This window comes from Dasypus novemcinctus, chromosome 10, assembly GCF_030445035.2.
Source record: "Dasypus novemcinctus isolate mDasNov1 chromosome 10, mDasNov1.1.hap2, whole genome shotgun sequence".
NCBI classification, from domain to species: Eukaryota; Metazoa; Chordata; class Mammalia; order Cingulata; family Dasypodidae; genus Dasypus; species Dasypus novemcinctus.
In genome coordinates this window covers 39,582,427-39,598,057 of record NC_080682.1, presented here as the reverse complement: position 1 = coordinate 39,598,057, position 15,631 = coordinate 39,582,427, and the positions used below count along the sequence as shown (strand labels likewise).

The following is a 15,631-nucleotide window of genomic DNA, read 5'->3' as shown; positions in this document are numbered from 1 at the left end:
GATATGTGTGCCAATTTTCAAATCCCCCATGGTCATCTTCAAGATAGTATAGCATCTACTTTCCTACCTTGTATTTCAATGTCAAGGCTTTGCTCCTCTTCTCTCCTCAAATCCGAGGTATTTTGGAATTCTTTTGAGAATTTTGTGAAACAAAGGTACAAAGTATAAATGTAATTCACAATAGATTAAAAACAAGAAAAAGGACACTTCTCTTGAGCACATGGTAAACTGACCCTAGGTCCAGATTGTGCTGTTCTAGAGAACTGCTTCCTGCATGGTTTGTCTCCTCAGTTATTGTCCATTGGACTCTGACAAGATGTAGGAATATGCAGGTGCAGGCTCAAGAGCCCGGCTTCATCTCCAACATTGTGGAATGGGATTGCACATCACTGGGCTGAGCCTATGCTCCCCTGTGCCACCTGGAGAGCCCTGGAGAGAGTGGCCCCCTGGGGTTTCCATGTTGGAACTAAATCTTGATATGTGGAATATTTAGACGATTAGTTACCAAACTTCCTTGTATTTTTTATATCTTAGTGATGATAAATCTATATATCCATAAATTTTTAAAAGTTATCAAGGGGAATTGTATTGAGGCAAGTAAATCCAACAACTTAAATACAATGTGCAACCTACTTTCAATGATGTAAGTTACAAAAGGTCATTAAAAATAAATAATTGATTATCTCAATAACAATAATAATGAAATTAAGGGATTCTTTTTCTTGTAAACTCTTCCTACCATGAAATTCAATGTTCAAATTGCTAGACTATTGAATTCTATTATATATTAAAGAAGAAATAATACCAATTATATAAAAATATTTCCAGATCTCATGCTTTTACCAGTATTTCTCTCCTAATTATAAATTACAGTGGCTTCTATACATTCCTTCAGATATTCTGCATGCAGAATCATATCATCTGTAATACAAAGTTTTAATTCTGTGTTGACCTTTTTTTAAATAAGAGAGTTTAACAGAGTTACAAAATAAGTTCAATATGCAAAAATCAATTTTCATAAGGGACTAGTAAAAAAAATCAGGAATGGATATTTTATATTATCACTTTTAATTTTCTAGGGCTGCTGTAGTAAAGTCCCACAAAATAGGTTGCAAAAAATAATGAAAATTTATTTTTGAACATTTCTGGAAGCTCAAAATCCAAAACCAATTTGTCATTAGGCCATGCTCCCTCAGAAAGCTTAGATGAGAAGAGAATACATCCATGAATCCTCGAGCTTCTTGGGGTTGCCAGCCATCCTTTGTGCACCTTGGCTTATAAGTAAATCATTACAATCTTTGCTTCCATTTCCACATAACCTTCTTCCCCTTGCCAGACTCTGTGATCAAATTTTCCTCATTGTATAAGGAAATCATATAAACAAAAAGAAAGAAATATTCTGCTCAGAGTTGGATACCTCAACATTGTTAAGATTTTAATTCTTTCCAAATTAATCTCTAAACAAATTTTAACAAATTTGTTAAATCCCAAACAAATTCTAACCTGATAATTTTTATGTATGAATTCCAACCTGATTTTTAACATTCATATATAAGTGAAAAAAATCTAGATTAGTTCGCAACTTAAAAAAAAAACACTTTTGAGAATTTACAATGCCTGATATCAGGGTATATTATAAAAATACAGTAATCAAAATGATGTTTTCATACAAATAGACAATTAGTAAATGAAATTGATCTGTACATATATGCTCAGCTAAATTTCAACAAATTTCTCTTTGCAATTCAGTGGAGTAAGGACTCTGCAATAAATGGTGATGGAATGTTTGGATATTCATAATTAGAAAATTAAACCTAAAACTTTACCTCAAATAATGTACAAAATTACTTCAAAGCAGAACTTAAAACAATATACAAATGCAAAAGTACACAATGTTAAGCAAAACAAAGAAGAAAAACTTTTTGATCTTGGATTGGCCAAAAGTCCTTAAATACAATTCCAAAGGTATGCTCAATAATATACATATAAATTGGACTTCATCAAAATTAAAAAGTTTTGCAACAAAACCAATAACAATGACAAAGATGAATTAAGGATTAAATATTTAATATTCCACTTTACACATGTGATCCTCACATTCCTTTCTAATGAGTATCCTTGTGTGTGTTTGTGGGGACAGATGGTAGGAAGTATGACCAGCTACCTCTTTCTGTGTATTAATACAGGCCAGCTTGAGAGAAGAGTGGTCAACCTTAGGCATTATGGTGACATGAATGATTAGTAAAATATTAGGTTCTTAAATCCTTCCTTCTGAAGTGCTAAAATCCTTCATTATCTCAGAATTCCTTATCTTTCAAGACCTAAAAGCAAGAATTAAACTTGGAATTAACCATTTATTTCACTCAAAGAAAGACACAAAGTCCTGATTTGCTGCTTACTCACTCTTTCAGCTAATTTTAGCCTCTAGAAACTTCAGTGTCCTTATCTGAGTAACACAGCTTATAATACTTATTTTCAAATATGCATTATTGTGAGGAAAATTGATAGAATGAACTTAAATTGCACAATATTTTCTACAGACAGTTTTATAATTATAATTTTCTAAGAAATTCATCTGAACTACATAAGTTTCAGTAAAATACATATTTACTAAAGTTTTTTTTTAGTAGAGAACATGTGTGTTTAAAGAAAACTCATGTATAAAATACAGGATTCCCATATACAAACCTATTATTAACACCTTGTATTTATGTGGAATAGTTTTTACAATTCATGAAAGCACATTTTTATAATTTTTATATAGTCTATGGTTTAATTTAGGGTTTACTGTTTGTATAGTGCAGTTCCAGATTAAGACAAAGAATGAGGTTGGAGGACTCACACTTCTTGATCTTAAAACTTATTACAAAACCACAGTAATCAAAATAGCAATATACTATTGCTATTAGTATAAGCAATATGCTAATAGCATAAGGAGAGACATATAGACAAATCAAATCAAACTGAGAGCTCAGAAATCAACCCTCACATTTATAAGCAAATAATTTTTGACAAAGGGTCAAAGGTGGTTCAATTGGGAAAGAAAAGTCTCTTAAAAAAATGGGTCTCTATTTCCAAAAGTTAAAAAGAACCCTATCTCATGCTTAATACACAAATACTTTTTTTTTAAAAATCAACTAAAAATGGATCAAAGACCTAAATAATAAGAGAGAAAACTAGACAATCCACAGAAGAAAACATCTTTAGCACTTTGTATTAAACAATGGTTACTTATACTTTATATCTCAAGGACAAGCAACACAAGAAAAACTACAAGAATGAGATTTCATACAAATGAAAAACTTTTGGACTTCACAGGACTTTTTTATGAAAGTACAACAACCTAAACATTGGGAAAAATTGTTTGGAAACCACATATCCCATAAAGATTTAATATCCAGAATATATAAAGAAATCTTTCAACTTAAAAACAAAAATTCAAAAAAAAATTTTTTTAAATGACTTAAAGACTTGAACATACAGGTCAGAAATTACATGAAAAGATGTTCAGCATCTGTAGGTATCAAGGAAATGCAATATGTTACAAACTTACTTTAAAGATACAGATTGATCTTTTTAAATTTTAGGATGGCATGTTGTTTGAAATGGTAGAAAATTCTTCATTGTTGACATTCAAACAGAATGAGCTTATTCCTTGACAAGATTGTAGAGGAAGATATATAGGCTCCAGAAAAGGACTCAATGAAATTTACTGCAAACAATTAGATTTCATTAATTTTAACTCTACTCTTTTAAGTACAATTCTGCTTATAAATATTACACAATTTAAACTATAGTGTTACAAACATTTTCATGGTAATCAAGTTACATCATGCTGCAAGAGAATTTACAGTCCAAAAATTAAACTAAGTAGAATATAATCACCTTCATGCATGATTAGTGGAACTCTGTCTAAACCAAAGCGACATGGATTATTCACTAACCATAAAGTCTGAATGGATTTCAGATTATGTTGAGGCTGCATCAGGAATTCTGCTAATCTTCTCCAATAACAAAATCTGAAATAAATGAAGAGAAATACAAACCAGTAATTGAAACAAAGCTACTTCAATTGTCAAAAATATTTGGATATCTCAAAACGTCTAAGAACTGTTTATAGGTTTGCAGTTGGACTTTAAATATTCACTAGAGCTATGAGAGATTCAATGAGATATAAATCTTTATTCTGCAGAAATAACATAAAACAGATAACTCCTAGGACTGAAATTCCATGTCCTAGGAGTCATCTGTTTTATGCACTTGAATGAGGAAAATTTGTTTGAAAAAACACAACATGAACTTACATGATAATGGAAAAATTAATAGTTTTGAAAGTCCTCAGATATTATTTTCCCTGAGGCAATCTAAACTAATCTTTGCCAATTGCTCCGAAGCCACAGTCCACATTAATGCCCCTTATACCTCTAGGCATTTACTTTCCAACTTTGACTTGGCCTGACTCAGGCACTGATAATCTGGTGGCCCCAAAATGTAATCATGAGACGCATGGTAGTTCAGGAAACTCTGATGGCTCTGTGCTTATCTAACTTCTCAAGAATAGGAAGAAAGATGAATAATATCAGGTTAGCTGCTGAGAAAATCTGAGATAAGGAGTAACAACGAGCACCAAAGATAGGCAATATAGTCCAAATATTGACCTTTATCAAGAGTACTAGATGAGTAGAAGAAGAAAGATCAATAAAATCAGTGACTTGCAAGATCTTGACTGAGACCAGGTTATTTGTTGCGGGGGACTAACATTTCTGGAAGAGGTGGTTGAAGAATATGTATAAAATTTCTACTAAGAGCCATAAAATATAGACAATTCAAACAAATTTTGGCAAGACAAGAATTAAATATCTCCTTTAAAGTTGTCATCACAAACTTAAATGAAAGCATATTTTAAAAACTGTCCCAATATATGAACTATAAATAGGAGAAATTAATGAAATTGTAGTTTATTTTTCAGAACTTAGTCAATAATTGACAATCATTATATATTTTGTGTGTATAATTGTCACTCATTCTTTGCTATTCAGTATATGTGAAGCATCATTGGTTTTGCATGTCCAGTTGGCAATGTTTTCCCAGAAAGAAAAAAAAAAGTTCTACAAATTTAAAATTCAAAGATTAAATAAGGTATTTTAAACATTTTATTTTGTGCCTTTTAAAGTTCCAGAAAATTAAGAGGCCCTCCATTCATGCTGAAAGATAGAAATTTGATTTCATTCATAGGCAGTATGATTTAAAATATGGAAAAAATTATTGAATATTTTAAACATTTGCTGTTAATCTACATAATATAATGAACAGTAATAATGTTTCTATAATCAAACTGACTTAAAATATTCTTTAATCATATTTGAATAAAATGCTTACTTAATTCTATTATAAATTTTCATAAAAGATATGTAAAATAAAACATCATAAAAATCAGCTTAAATCTATGAATTAACAATAATTAATATTCTATGTATAAAAATCCAATTTTTGGAAATTTTCAATTATCTAGATATACTGATATGTTTCATCAAACTCATTTTTTTTCCTTTCAGACTCTCAACACATTTGTGCAAAACATACGCTAATCTGAAATACATGGAAAATCACAGAAGCATCTCTGAAACATTCTTTTCAGGCTTTCTTATGATGAGATCAGACAAATGGTTTGCTTTGCACTCTTTTTATTCTGTTATGTTTCTCTCCTGGTAGGAAACCTACTTATTGTTTTCTCTTTTCAATGCAGCTCCCTTTTTTACCAAAATATGCTATACCTCTAGTGTTACACTCAAACTGATTAGTGACTTGTTGGGAGAAAACCCATCTCCTATGGAAATTGTATGTCACAGGTTTTTACTATGCACTTCTTTGGCAGTACTGAGATCTTCATTATTGTTGCTGTGGCCTTTGATCAATACATTTTCATCTGCAAAACTCTGTACTACATGATTATAATAACCAGGACAAGATGCACCCTTCTTATCCTAGCTGCTTGGGCAGGAGGTGCTGCCCATCTATTTCCTCAATTGTCTATAGCAATCCAGTCATGATAAAATTTTGTGGACTTAATAAAATTGATCACTATTTCTGCAATAGTTTCTCACTGTTAAAAGTTGACTCTACAGAACCAGTGAGATGGTGGGGAGTAAGGAGCTCCTAGAGTAATCTCCTGCTACATGGCAGTTAGTAAACAACCTGAGCATTCTTGAGCTAGCTGAAGCACCTGTTTGGGGGCTCCAGGAGATCAGAAGATCATCCTGCCACATCCCTAAAGAAATGGAAGGAGGAGACAACCCATCTGTAGAGAAGATTCATAAGTAGAGTACCCCAAGCCATGGAGGATTGTGCCCATATGCCACTGGAGGCACAAGCCACCTCAGGAGATGTTCCATGGTTGGAATTGAAAGCCCCACTTCCCCAAATCTGAGGAGGAAGAGATGGTTGGATACCAACTTCAGCCATTGATGAGTAAATTCAGAGGGCTAAAGTATAATCCTGAGAACAGCTTAAGTTTGAGCCTGTTCAAGTCAGAAAGAGGCCAGTAGCCACCATCTTAACTCTGCTTCTGGCATGAGGGAAAGCAGGTTGGACTGAAAATCACAGTGCTGGTAGGGAACAGTTTCTTTCCATCCAGATCAGATTGCAGGTCTAGCATATGTCCCAGCTCTACCTCTGGAAGGGAGGAAGATGGGGAGACCTGTGCAAGCCTCTCCAGGAAATTACTGGCAGAGCCACAGAGGCTGGTGATGATCCTACATTGGCAGTGCAAACTGCCCCTGGAGCTATTCTGTGACTGGAATTGGAAGCTCCATTTCCCAAAAACAGGGAAGGAGGATACAGTTGGCCACTGATTTGGGCTACTGATTCGTAGACTTGGCTGGCTAAGTTATCACTCTAGTGTGAACAGCTAGGATGTGAATTTGCCCAAATTAGAAAGAGGCCGGTAGCCACCATTTTTACTCTGCCCCCAGCCTGAGGGGGAATCCAGGACTGAAAATCAACTGATTTCTTTCACCCAGATAGGCCTGCAGTCCTAGCCTAAGCTTCAGCCCCACCTCCGGCAGGCCCTGAACCAGTCTATCCTGTATCCAGATAACTGTAGATAACTTTGGCTGGCACAGACTGAATAATTGGAAGTCTACCAGGGCAACAGCAGTCATCTGCAGTGCACAGATTGCTGCCCACACCTGCAGCTCCATCCCTGCTCCAGGCAGGGGACAAAGGGATGCAAAACCTTATCAATCTTTCTGGGCAACTACAGTCTAGGGATGCACAACTTGTATTATTCCATACAGCTGTGACTCTGTCCTTACCCCTGGTAAAGGAGAAAGTTGGGAGAAGCTTCATTGGTTCCTGGGGCAATGAGAACAGCTTGAGCCTCCACAGATTATAGCACCAACTACATCCTTGGCTCCTACTGCACAACCAGCAAGAGAGAAAGGGTAGGAAGCCCTAAACTAAAGAGAAAAAACTGCACCCAGAATTAATATTCTAGTAACCGCATGCCAGGACATCAACAAAAAATTACAATCCACACCAAGAAACAGGAAGATACAGCCCAGTTAAAGAAAAAAGATAAGCCTCCTAATGACATAAAGGAGTTGAAACAACCAACCATAGGTGTTCAAACAAATCTCATTAATAAATTCAATGAGATGGCTAAAGAGATTAAGGATATTAAGAAGACATTGAATGAGCACAAAAAGAATTTGAAAGCATACCTAGAAAAATAGCAGATCTTATGGGAATGAAACCACAATAACTGAAATTTTAGAAACTTTGGAATCATAAAATAGAAGATTTGAGGAGGCAGAAGAAAGGACTGGAGAGCTTGAAGAAATGGGCTCTGAAAGTGAACAAAGGAAGAGATGAAGAACAGAAAGGAAAAAAAATTAACAAGATTTCAGAGAATGAAGTGACAGCAAAAGACATGCAAAAAGACATTTCATGGGTGTCCCAGAAGGAAAAGAGAAGGGAAAAGTGGCAGAAGGAATATTTGAAGAAATAATGGTAGAAAATTTCCCAACCCTATGGAAGGACTTAGCTATCCATGTCCAAGAAACACAACAAACTCCCATCCAAAAAAAAAAATTCTGAATGGACCAACTTGAGACACATACGCATCAGAATGTCAACTGCCAAAGACAAAGAGAGAATTCTGAGAACTGTGAGAGAAAAGAAATGCATAACATATAAGGGATATCCAATAAGATTAAGTGCTGATTTTTCACCAGAAACCATGGAGGCAAGAAGACAGTGGTTTGATGTATTTAAGATACTACAAGAGAAAAACTTCCAGCCAAGAATCTTATATCCAGCAAGACTGACTTTCAAAAATGAGGGTGAGATTAGACTATTCACAGATAAAAAGAAACTGAAAGAATTTTAAACCAAGAGATCAGATTTTCAGGAAATGCTGAAGGGTGTGCTGGAGCATGAAAAGGTAAAACAGGACAGAAAGGCCTGGAAGAGAGTCTAGAAATGAAGATTATATCAATAAAAGTAAACAAGAGTGTCAAAAGAATCAGAAAAATAAAATATGACAGAAGAAACTCAAATAGGAATAAATTTAACCAATGATGTAAAGCACTTGTATTCAGAAAACTGCAATTCAATGTTAAAAGAAATTTTAAAAAGCCCTAAATAACTGGAAGAACATTCCATGCTCATGGATTAGAAGACTAAATATCATTAAGAAGTCAATTCTACTCAGATTGATAAGCAGATTCAATGCAATCCCGATAAAAATTCTACCAGCATTTTTTAAAAACTGAATTCATGTTTTTCAAGTTTATTCAAAAGGGCAAAGCATCCTGAATAGCCAGAAACATCTTAAAAAATGAATAGTGAACTCTCATATAAAGACCTTTAAATTACATTACCTAGTTGTAGTTGTAAAAACAGCATGGTACTGGCATAAAGACAGACACATAGACCAATGGAACCAAACTGATGGTTCAGAAATAGACCCTCACATGTATGTCAAGTGATTTTTGACTAGCCTGTCAAATCCACACATCTTGGGCAGAACAGTCCCTTCAACAAATGGTGCTGAAAGAACTAGGATATCCATATCCAAAAGAAGGAAAGAGGACTGCTATCTCATACCTTATCCAAAAATAAACTCAAAATGGATCAAAAACTTAAAAAAAAAAAAAAAAAGCAAGAACCATAAAAGCTTCTAGAAGAAATTGAAGGAAAATATCTTCAAGCTCTCATGGTAGGTGGTAGGTTCATAAAAGAGATAAGAGGAGGACTGAGATGGATTACTAATATTGAATGTATGTAGAAGTTTTAATTAGCTTTAATGTAAAAGCATGGAAATGTATAGAGTGGATGGTAACAAATAGTAAGTAACAGCTAGTTTAAAAATGGGGATGTGGCTGATAATGGTAATTTAGGGATGTAAATACCAATTGACAGAATGCTAGAGAATAATCTAAAACTGTATAGCACAGTAAACCAAGAGGTGGATGAGAATTGTGGTTGATGATGCAGATGCAAGAGTGTCCTTGGTGAGTTAGAGCAAATATACATCACTACTTCAGGGTGGTGGGAATGTGGAGAAACATGGGAAAAATACAACTGGAGTGACCTATGGACTGTGGTTAGCAGTAGTAATGTAATATGCTTGCATCTAAGCCAATGATGTACTGTGTTGATAACGGGGTACTATGGAGAATGTGTACCAAATGTACACTATGGGCATGGTAACAATCAGATGATATTATTTTATCTGTAACAAATGCTCCACCACATTCTGCTGTGTTGATAGACGGGTGTTGTTTGGGAATTCTCCACAGGTGCATGATTGTTTTATAAGTTTACAACTTCTGTCACAAAAAAACATATTTAAAAAATAATAATAGGTTGGGTTGGGGGGGAAATACACCAGATGCAAGATAAGGACCATAATTATTAGTAAGATTGACAAAATTTTTAATAATCTGTAATAAATGTCTCATGTCAATGCAAGGTGTTGGTGGAGGGTTGATGCATGATATCCCTGTATGATGTTATGCATGTTTGCTTTGTAAGTCCACAGCTTTTACTATACACTTATTGTTTATGTATGTTCATATATAAATGATATAAAGATAATAAGAAGAAAATGGTGGGTAGGGGGAAAATAATTTGGTTAGTAGTAATATTTTGACAATGCTCTTTAATCATTAGTTTAAAATGTTTAACAACAATGCAACATATTGGCGGTATGATGAGAGATGAGAATCCTGTATGATGCTATGTATTTTTTTGTAAGTTCAAAACTATTACTATACATTTATTGTTTATGTATGTTCATGTAATTTTTTTTAAAAATGAAAAAAAAAAGAGTAACAGAAACATTCCTGTCATGCCCTGATGATATTTTTTAAAAAGAAAAATTCCATGTGACGGCCAGGCTCTGGGCCTCAGCAGACTTGCAGCTCCTACCCTCTGGTTTCTTGGACTTATCCTGGCCAGCTGACAGAGAGGTGAGGAGTGGCAACCACCACACCAGGGAGCCAAGAGTGCCTACAGCTGCAAGCAGGAGAATTGCATCCATCATCCATGTGGAATCTAAACCCCCTCTTGATGTAGAGGCGGACTGGGCATGGCCATCGCAGGACCACAGGATGGAGGAATGGAGTGTGGATTAGAGTGGACTTGCTGGTGTTCTGCTGGGGAAATATTGTGATTAGTAAGGGAAGGGGTTGTGGTAATGATGTGCGGAGGGTGGCCATGGTGGCTGCTGATGGTTGGGAGAGGGAGGAAGAGATGTGGTGTGGGGGTATTTTCAGGATTTGGAGTTGCCCATCTGCAGGGACAGATGCTGGACTTTGTGTGTCCTGTCATGGCCTACGGGGTGGACTGGGGGAGAGTGTAGACTACAATGTGGACCACTGCCCATGTGCTGCAGCGGTTCTCCAGAATATATTCGCTGGGTGCAGTGGATGTGCCACAATGATGGAAGAGTTTGTTCATGTGGGAGGGGTGGCGTGGGTGAGGTGGAGGGCATACGGGGACCTCATGTTTTTTTAATGTAACATTTAAAAGAAAATGAAGAAAAACAACAACAACAAAACTCCATATCATCAGTAAAATAATATAGGCTTTATTTCTGCTGCTATAACTACACATGCACTGGCTGTTGTACATTGCCCATGGGAGCTTTTCCCCCTGGGTCTTTTCTGTGCCTTTTAATTCATGGTGTTGTCAGAAACCTTTCCCACAAGAATCTTTTGTATAGAAGAATCATGAAGAGTCAGAGACATTCCACATTGATTTGCTGCTTTCATATATAGAGTCACAGAGAAATAAAAGGACCCCATTTGAAGGTCAGCTGGACATACTGAAAAAATGTAAAATGTGGCAGAAGTAAGTTTTATGGCTAATATATACACGTATTTAAATATAACATGTATGTGTATGTCGGTGTCTTTATAAAAGTTTGGAGATAAATAATCTGGGACCCAAGCAACTCCATTTATATATATATGTGTGTGTTTATATTTATATATATATAAACACACACATATATATGTATTTGGCCTTATTAAATTCAAATTTTGAAATATTCCTGTATATTTTTGCTAATTGAGGTATACTGATTGAGTAAATGAAAAGTAGCTAGCATATTACATAGAATATATTATTACTCGAATTATGATATCTATTTTCCTCTAAATCCACCAAATAATTTAACCCATCACAATCACTTTCACAAACTTTCCTTACTATAGATGTGATAAATAAAGTATGAAATACCAGATACAATTGCCATGGATGGAATTTCACACAACCCATATCCTCTCATGAATAAAGACATATTTCCCTCTTCTCAACATTCTTACTTCGGTGATTTTTCTTCTTTCAAAATGTAGTTGACACACCCTTACAAACAATTCGTAAAAGGATTTTCTCCAGAGATTTAAACTGTAAGTAAAAGGGAACTTTTACAAGAAGTTATTCAAGTAAAAGTCATGTAAAAAGGTGGGTTTGGAAATCCATCCAAATACCCTGTGTATCTTTGCATATGTGCATATACACTCTACATTCTACATGTGTGTGGAAGAGAGAGAAAAAGAAAGGATGCATTTGCATATAACACAGGGGATTTTGAAGAATTAGGAAAAGACCATAAAAGAAAGCATTTGAAAATGATTCCAGTAGTTCCAGGAAGTGCTTCATGATACATTTGCTTTTTCAGAAGGTTCCTAGTAACAACCCTAAGGACAATGCTTTGAAGATTCTTTTCCTAAAAGGGTTTTCTATTTTCCAACTGATATTCAATCATTTTAAGTACAGAAGACTGCATCCATTCATTAAGAATTATCAAGTCTTGCACGAAGGCTAAGGAATTATTCAAAAGTAAGAGTTTGGCTTTCTACATTTTTAATTACATAGCTTTTCTACAGTATTTTTCTGCAGCTTTTATGTAAAATTAAGCCTAGGTCTCTTTATGAACCAGGTTCTTGCACATGCACCAAAAAAAAAAAAATTAAAATAAACAAATAAAAGGTTTGGAAAATATCAATTTATAAAGAAACATTTTGTTAAGTGTATTTTGAACCAACGATAAAATTAGCCTAGAACTGATATTTTCCTTTATAGTTAATATTTGTCTGCCGTGAGTCCTTCCAACCATTCCCTTGTGGCAGAACTAAAAATAACATGCAAAACAATTAACTGATGAAAATCCTGTGTCCATTTTCTTATACAACATAATGATCTTAAACAAAACACTTGTAGTAAAGTTGTTCTGTGGACTTGACCTAAGTCAGAATCAAAAGTCCTTTTACACTGAATGCTTTACATAGCCTTCATCATTTTGCTCACAGCAGAAGGTAAATAAAACCATTGCCATTAGTTCCACTTGCAAATTAAGTAAAATATCTCAGAAAGAAGCCCCTTGCACAGGCAAGGTAGAATTTATTAGGGCATCCAAGACAAGATGCTCATTCTCATAATCCTTAGACTAGGGATCTGTACAGTATATCATACTATTCCCTCAGTTAAAAAAATATATATTGACAGTAAAAGTTTTTTATGTACATTGATTTTATAAGTAAGACATACAATTTCAGCATACCAGTTCCCTCCTCTCAGATCTACTGCATATGAGTGTCTGCACTCATCTAAATGTGTGTGTAAAGAAGCAGGTCATTCTTTCATATCATTAGTTCCTTGAAAATGAACAAAGAAAACAGCTTCCTAAGGTGTTTCCAACATCAGTTCTAAATTATGCTTTCCAAATAATTTAGGAGAATGGTGAAACTTTCATATAAAAATCTCCTGGTACCTATATTCAGAAACCTAGCCATTGCTGAATTTATTTTCCTGTTTCCGGGCTGTCCATGTCCTGAATCTCAACCAGATATGATGTTAGAAAGTCACTGGTTATTAGCAAGTAAATCAGTTTATTTCTCTTATATTATTACTCCTCAATTTTTTAACATTTCAGGAATAAATGTTTAGTTTCACTGCATGTATTGAATTTTAGTGTGAGATTGGAAGCAGACAGATTAAATATATGTAGCATAGAGAGGAGAGATTGGCTGAATTTTATGCCAGAGTTATTGACAAAGGGTAAAAACATTTTTCTTTCAAAAATAGAAAATAGTTGGAATCCACTGAATTGTGGATAAAGTAAAATAATTATGAAAAATCCATTGGATTTGGATAAAGTAAAATCCATTGGATTGTGGATAAAGTAAAATATCATTTCTTAATCCATATTTAATAGTTTCATGGTTTAGTGTAATTAATTGAAGCTTTCTTGTCTCTATTTCTGCATATGTAAAAATTACTCTAAATATAGTACCTTTTTATTCACTGGGTTGATATGGGAGATATATACATGTTAAGTATTTTGAAAAGTGTCAGTAGTAAAATATGCTCTCATTTAATATCATTTGACATGGAAAAATTCTCAAATCTACACAATGTTTAAAATCATAAATGTGTCATAAAAGCACTGTGACCTGTCAAATGTTTAAATTTACAAATCTTTCCAAATTTTAGAAATACATTATTTAATCTTTAATGTTAATTTTGTATTATTTCAGATAAATAAAGTTTCTGGTCTGTTTAAAAATTCACCTCACCCTCATGGAAAGCCAGAACAATGTTACTGAATTTGTCTTCTTGGGGCTATGGGAGAATACACAAATAGAGCTGTTATTGTGTTTCTTGTTCCTGCTCTGCTACTTGGCAGTCTTAATGGGGAACTTCATCATCTTACTGACTATAGCCTGCAGCCATCTAATCGAACAACCAATGTACTACTTTCTCTGCCACCTCTCTCTCATGGACATCTTCTTCAACTCTGCTGTTGTTCCGCGGTTAATCAGAGACTTAGCTGCAGAGAGAAAAAACATTTCCTACAACAACTGTATGACCCAGCTCTTCACTGTTCACTTGCTGGCAGGTGTGGAAATATTAATCTTGGTGTCCATGGCTTTTGACCGCTATGTTGCCATTATCAAGCCCCTGCACTACACAGTGATCATGAACCGGCAGAGGTGTAACACACTGATCTTCATGGCCTGGGGCTTGGCCTTTTGGCACTCTATTTCTCTACTGCTTATGGTCCTCAATTTACCTTTCTGTGGCCCAAATCAGATCAATCACTACATGTGTGATGTGAAGCCTCTTTTGAAACTGGTCTGCAAAGATATTCATGTGGTTAGTATTTTAGCTATTGTCAACTCTGGGATGGTGGTGATTGTAGTTTTTCTTGTCCTGGTGGCTTCTTACATAAACATATTGTACACTCTTAGGACACGTTCTTCTGCAGGACAACGCAAAGCTCTCTCAACCTGTAGCTCTCATATTATGGTTGTAGTTTTGTTTTTTGTGCCCTGTATGTACACCTATGCTTTACCTGCTGAAAGTGAGAACAAGGACAAAGAAATCTCTGTGTTTTATACTGTGATTACACCCATTCTGAATCCTCTCATCTACACCTTGAGAAATACAGAGATGAAAACCACCATGCAAAAGGTATGCTCCCAAATCAAAGTAAATAAAGTGATATTCCTTGTGCTTCAAATCCTGTATTTCCAGCATATTTATCATTAAAGATAATGTAGGGAAAAAAATTAAACCTTCTTTGGGAATATTAAATGATCTCTAAACTTGCATTAGCCGAAGAATCAAATTATTGTTATTCCTATAGCAATCTGCATTTGGAGAGTCCAACTTAGTTCTAGGGGTCACCATTTATATTTGAAAAATGCAAGACATATCTTCCCAAAGCACATCACTAAACGTGTCACTTCCCTATCCAAAAATTGCCATGTGAACTATTTTCCATTAAATAAAATCCAAGCAACCTTCTCACATTTTAATTAGAAAATTTGTCAAATTGGTCCAAGTCTTAAACTGCTAATCTTAGAACTCACTACATTGGAAGAAAGTACTGTTTTACACTATACTAGGCAAGGAAACATTATTCAAAAATGACTGTCAATTTCTAATCCCTTGGTCTAGGCAACTTGTTTACTTCTGATGAACCTCAGTCTTTGAAATGTTTATGAAAATGGGGTAATATTATGCTTTGTACTGATATAAGAGTATGTAGGCTAAGACACAATAACTTTGCCATGGTATATGGCATAACATAATTTTTTTTCTTATTACTCCATGC

At 34.7% G+C, this 15,631-nt stretch overlaps 1 protein-coding gene and 1 non-coding gene across 2 annotated transcripts; one reads left to right on the top strand and one right to left on the bottom strand.

Moving 5' to 3' along the window:
* Nucleotides 1-261: 261 nt before the first annotated feature.
* Nucleotides 262-464, bottom strand: LOC111762040 (small nucleolar RNA SNORA73 family). Its single transcript, XR_002795257.2, has one exon. It is a non-coding gene; the product is annotated as a small nucleolar RNA SNORA73 family (small nucleolar RNA).
* Nucleotides 465-14,091: 13,627 nt separating this feature from the next.
* LOC101442248 (olfactory receptor 4P4-like) lies at nt 14,092-15,063 on the top strand. The gene has a single exon (XM_004483928.2). The coding sequence runs from the start codon at nt 14,092-14,094 to the stop codon at nt 15,061-15,063; it is 972 nt and encodes a 323-aa protein (XP_004483985.2).
* Nucleotides 15,064-15,631: the final 568 nt, after the last annotated feature.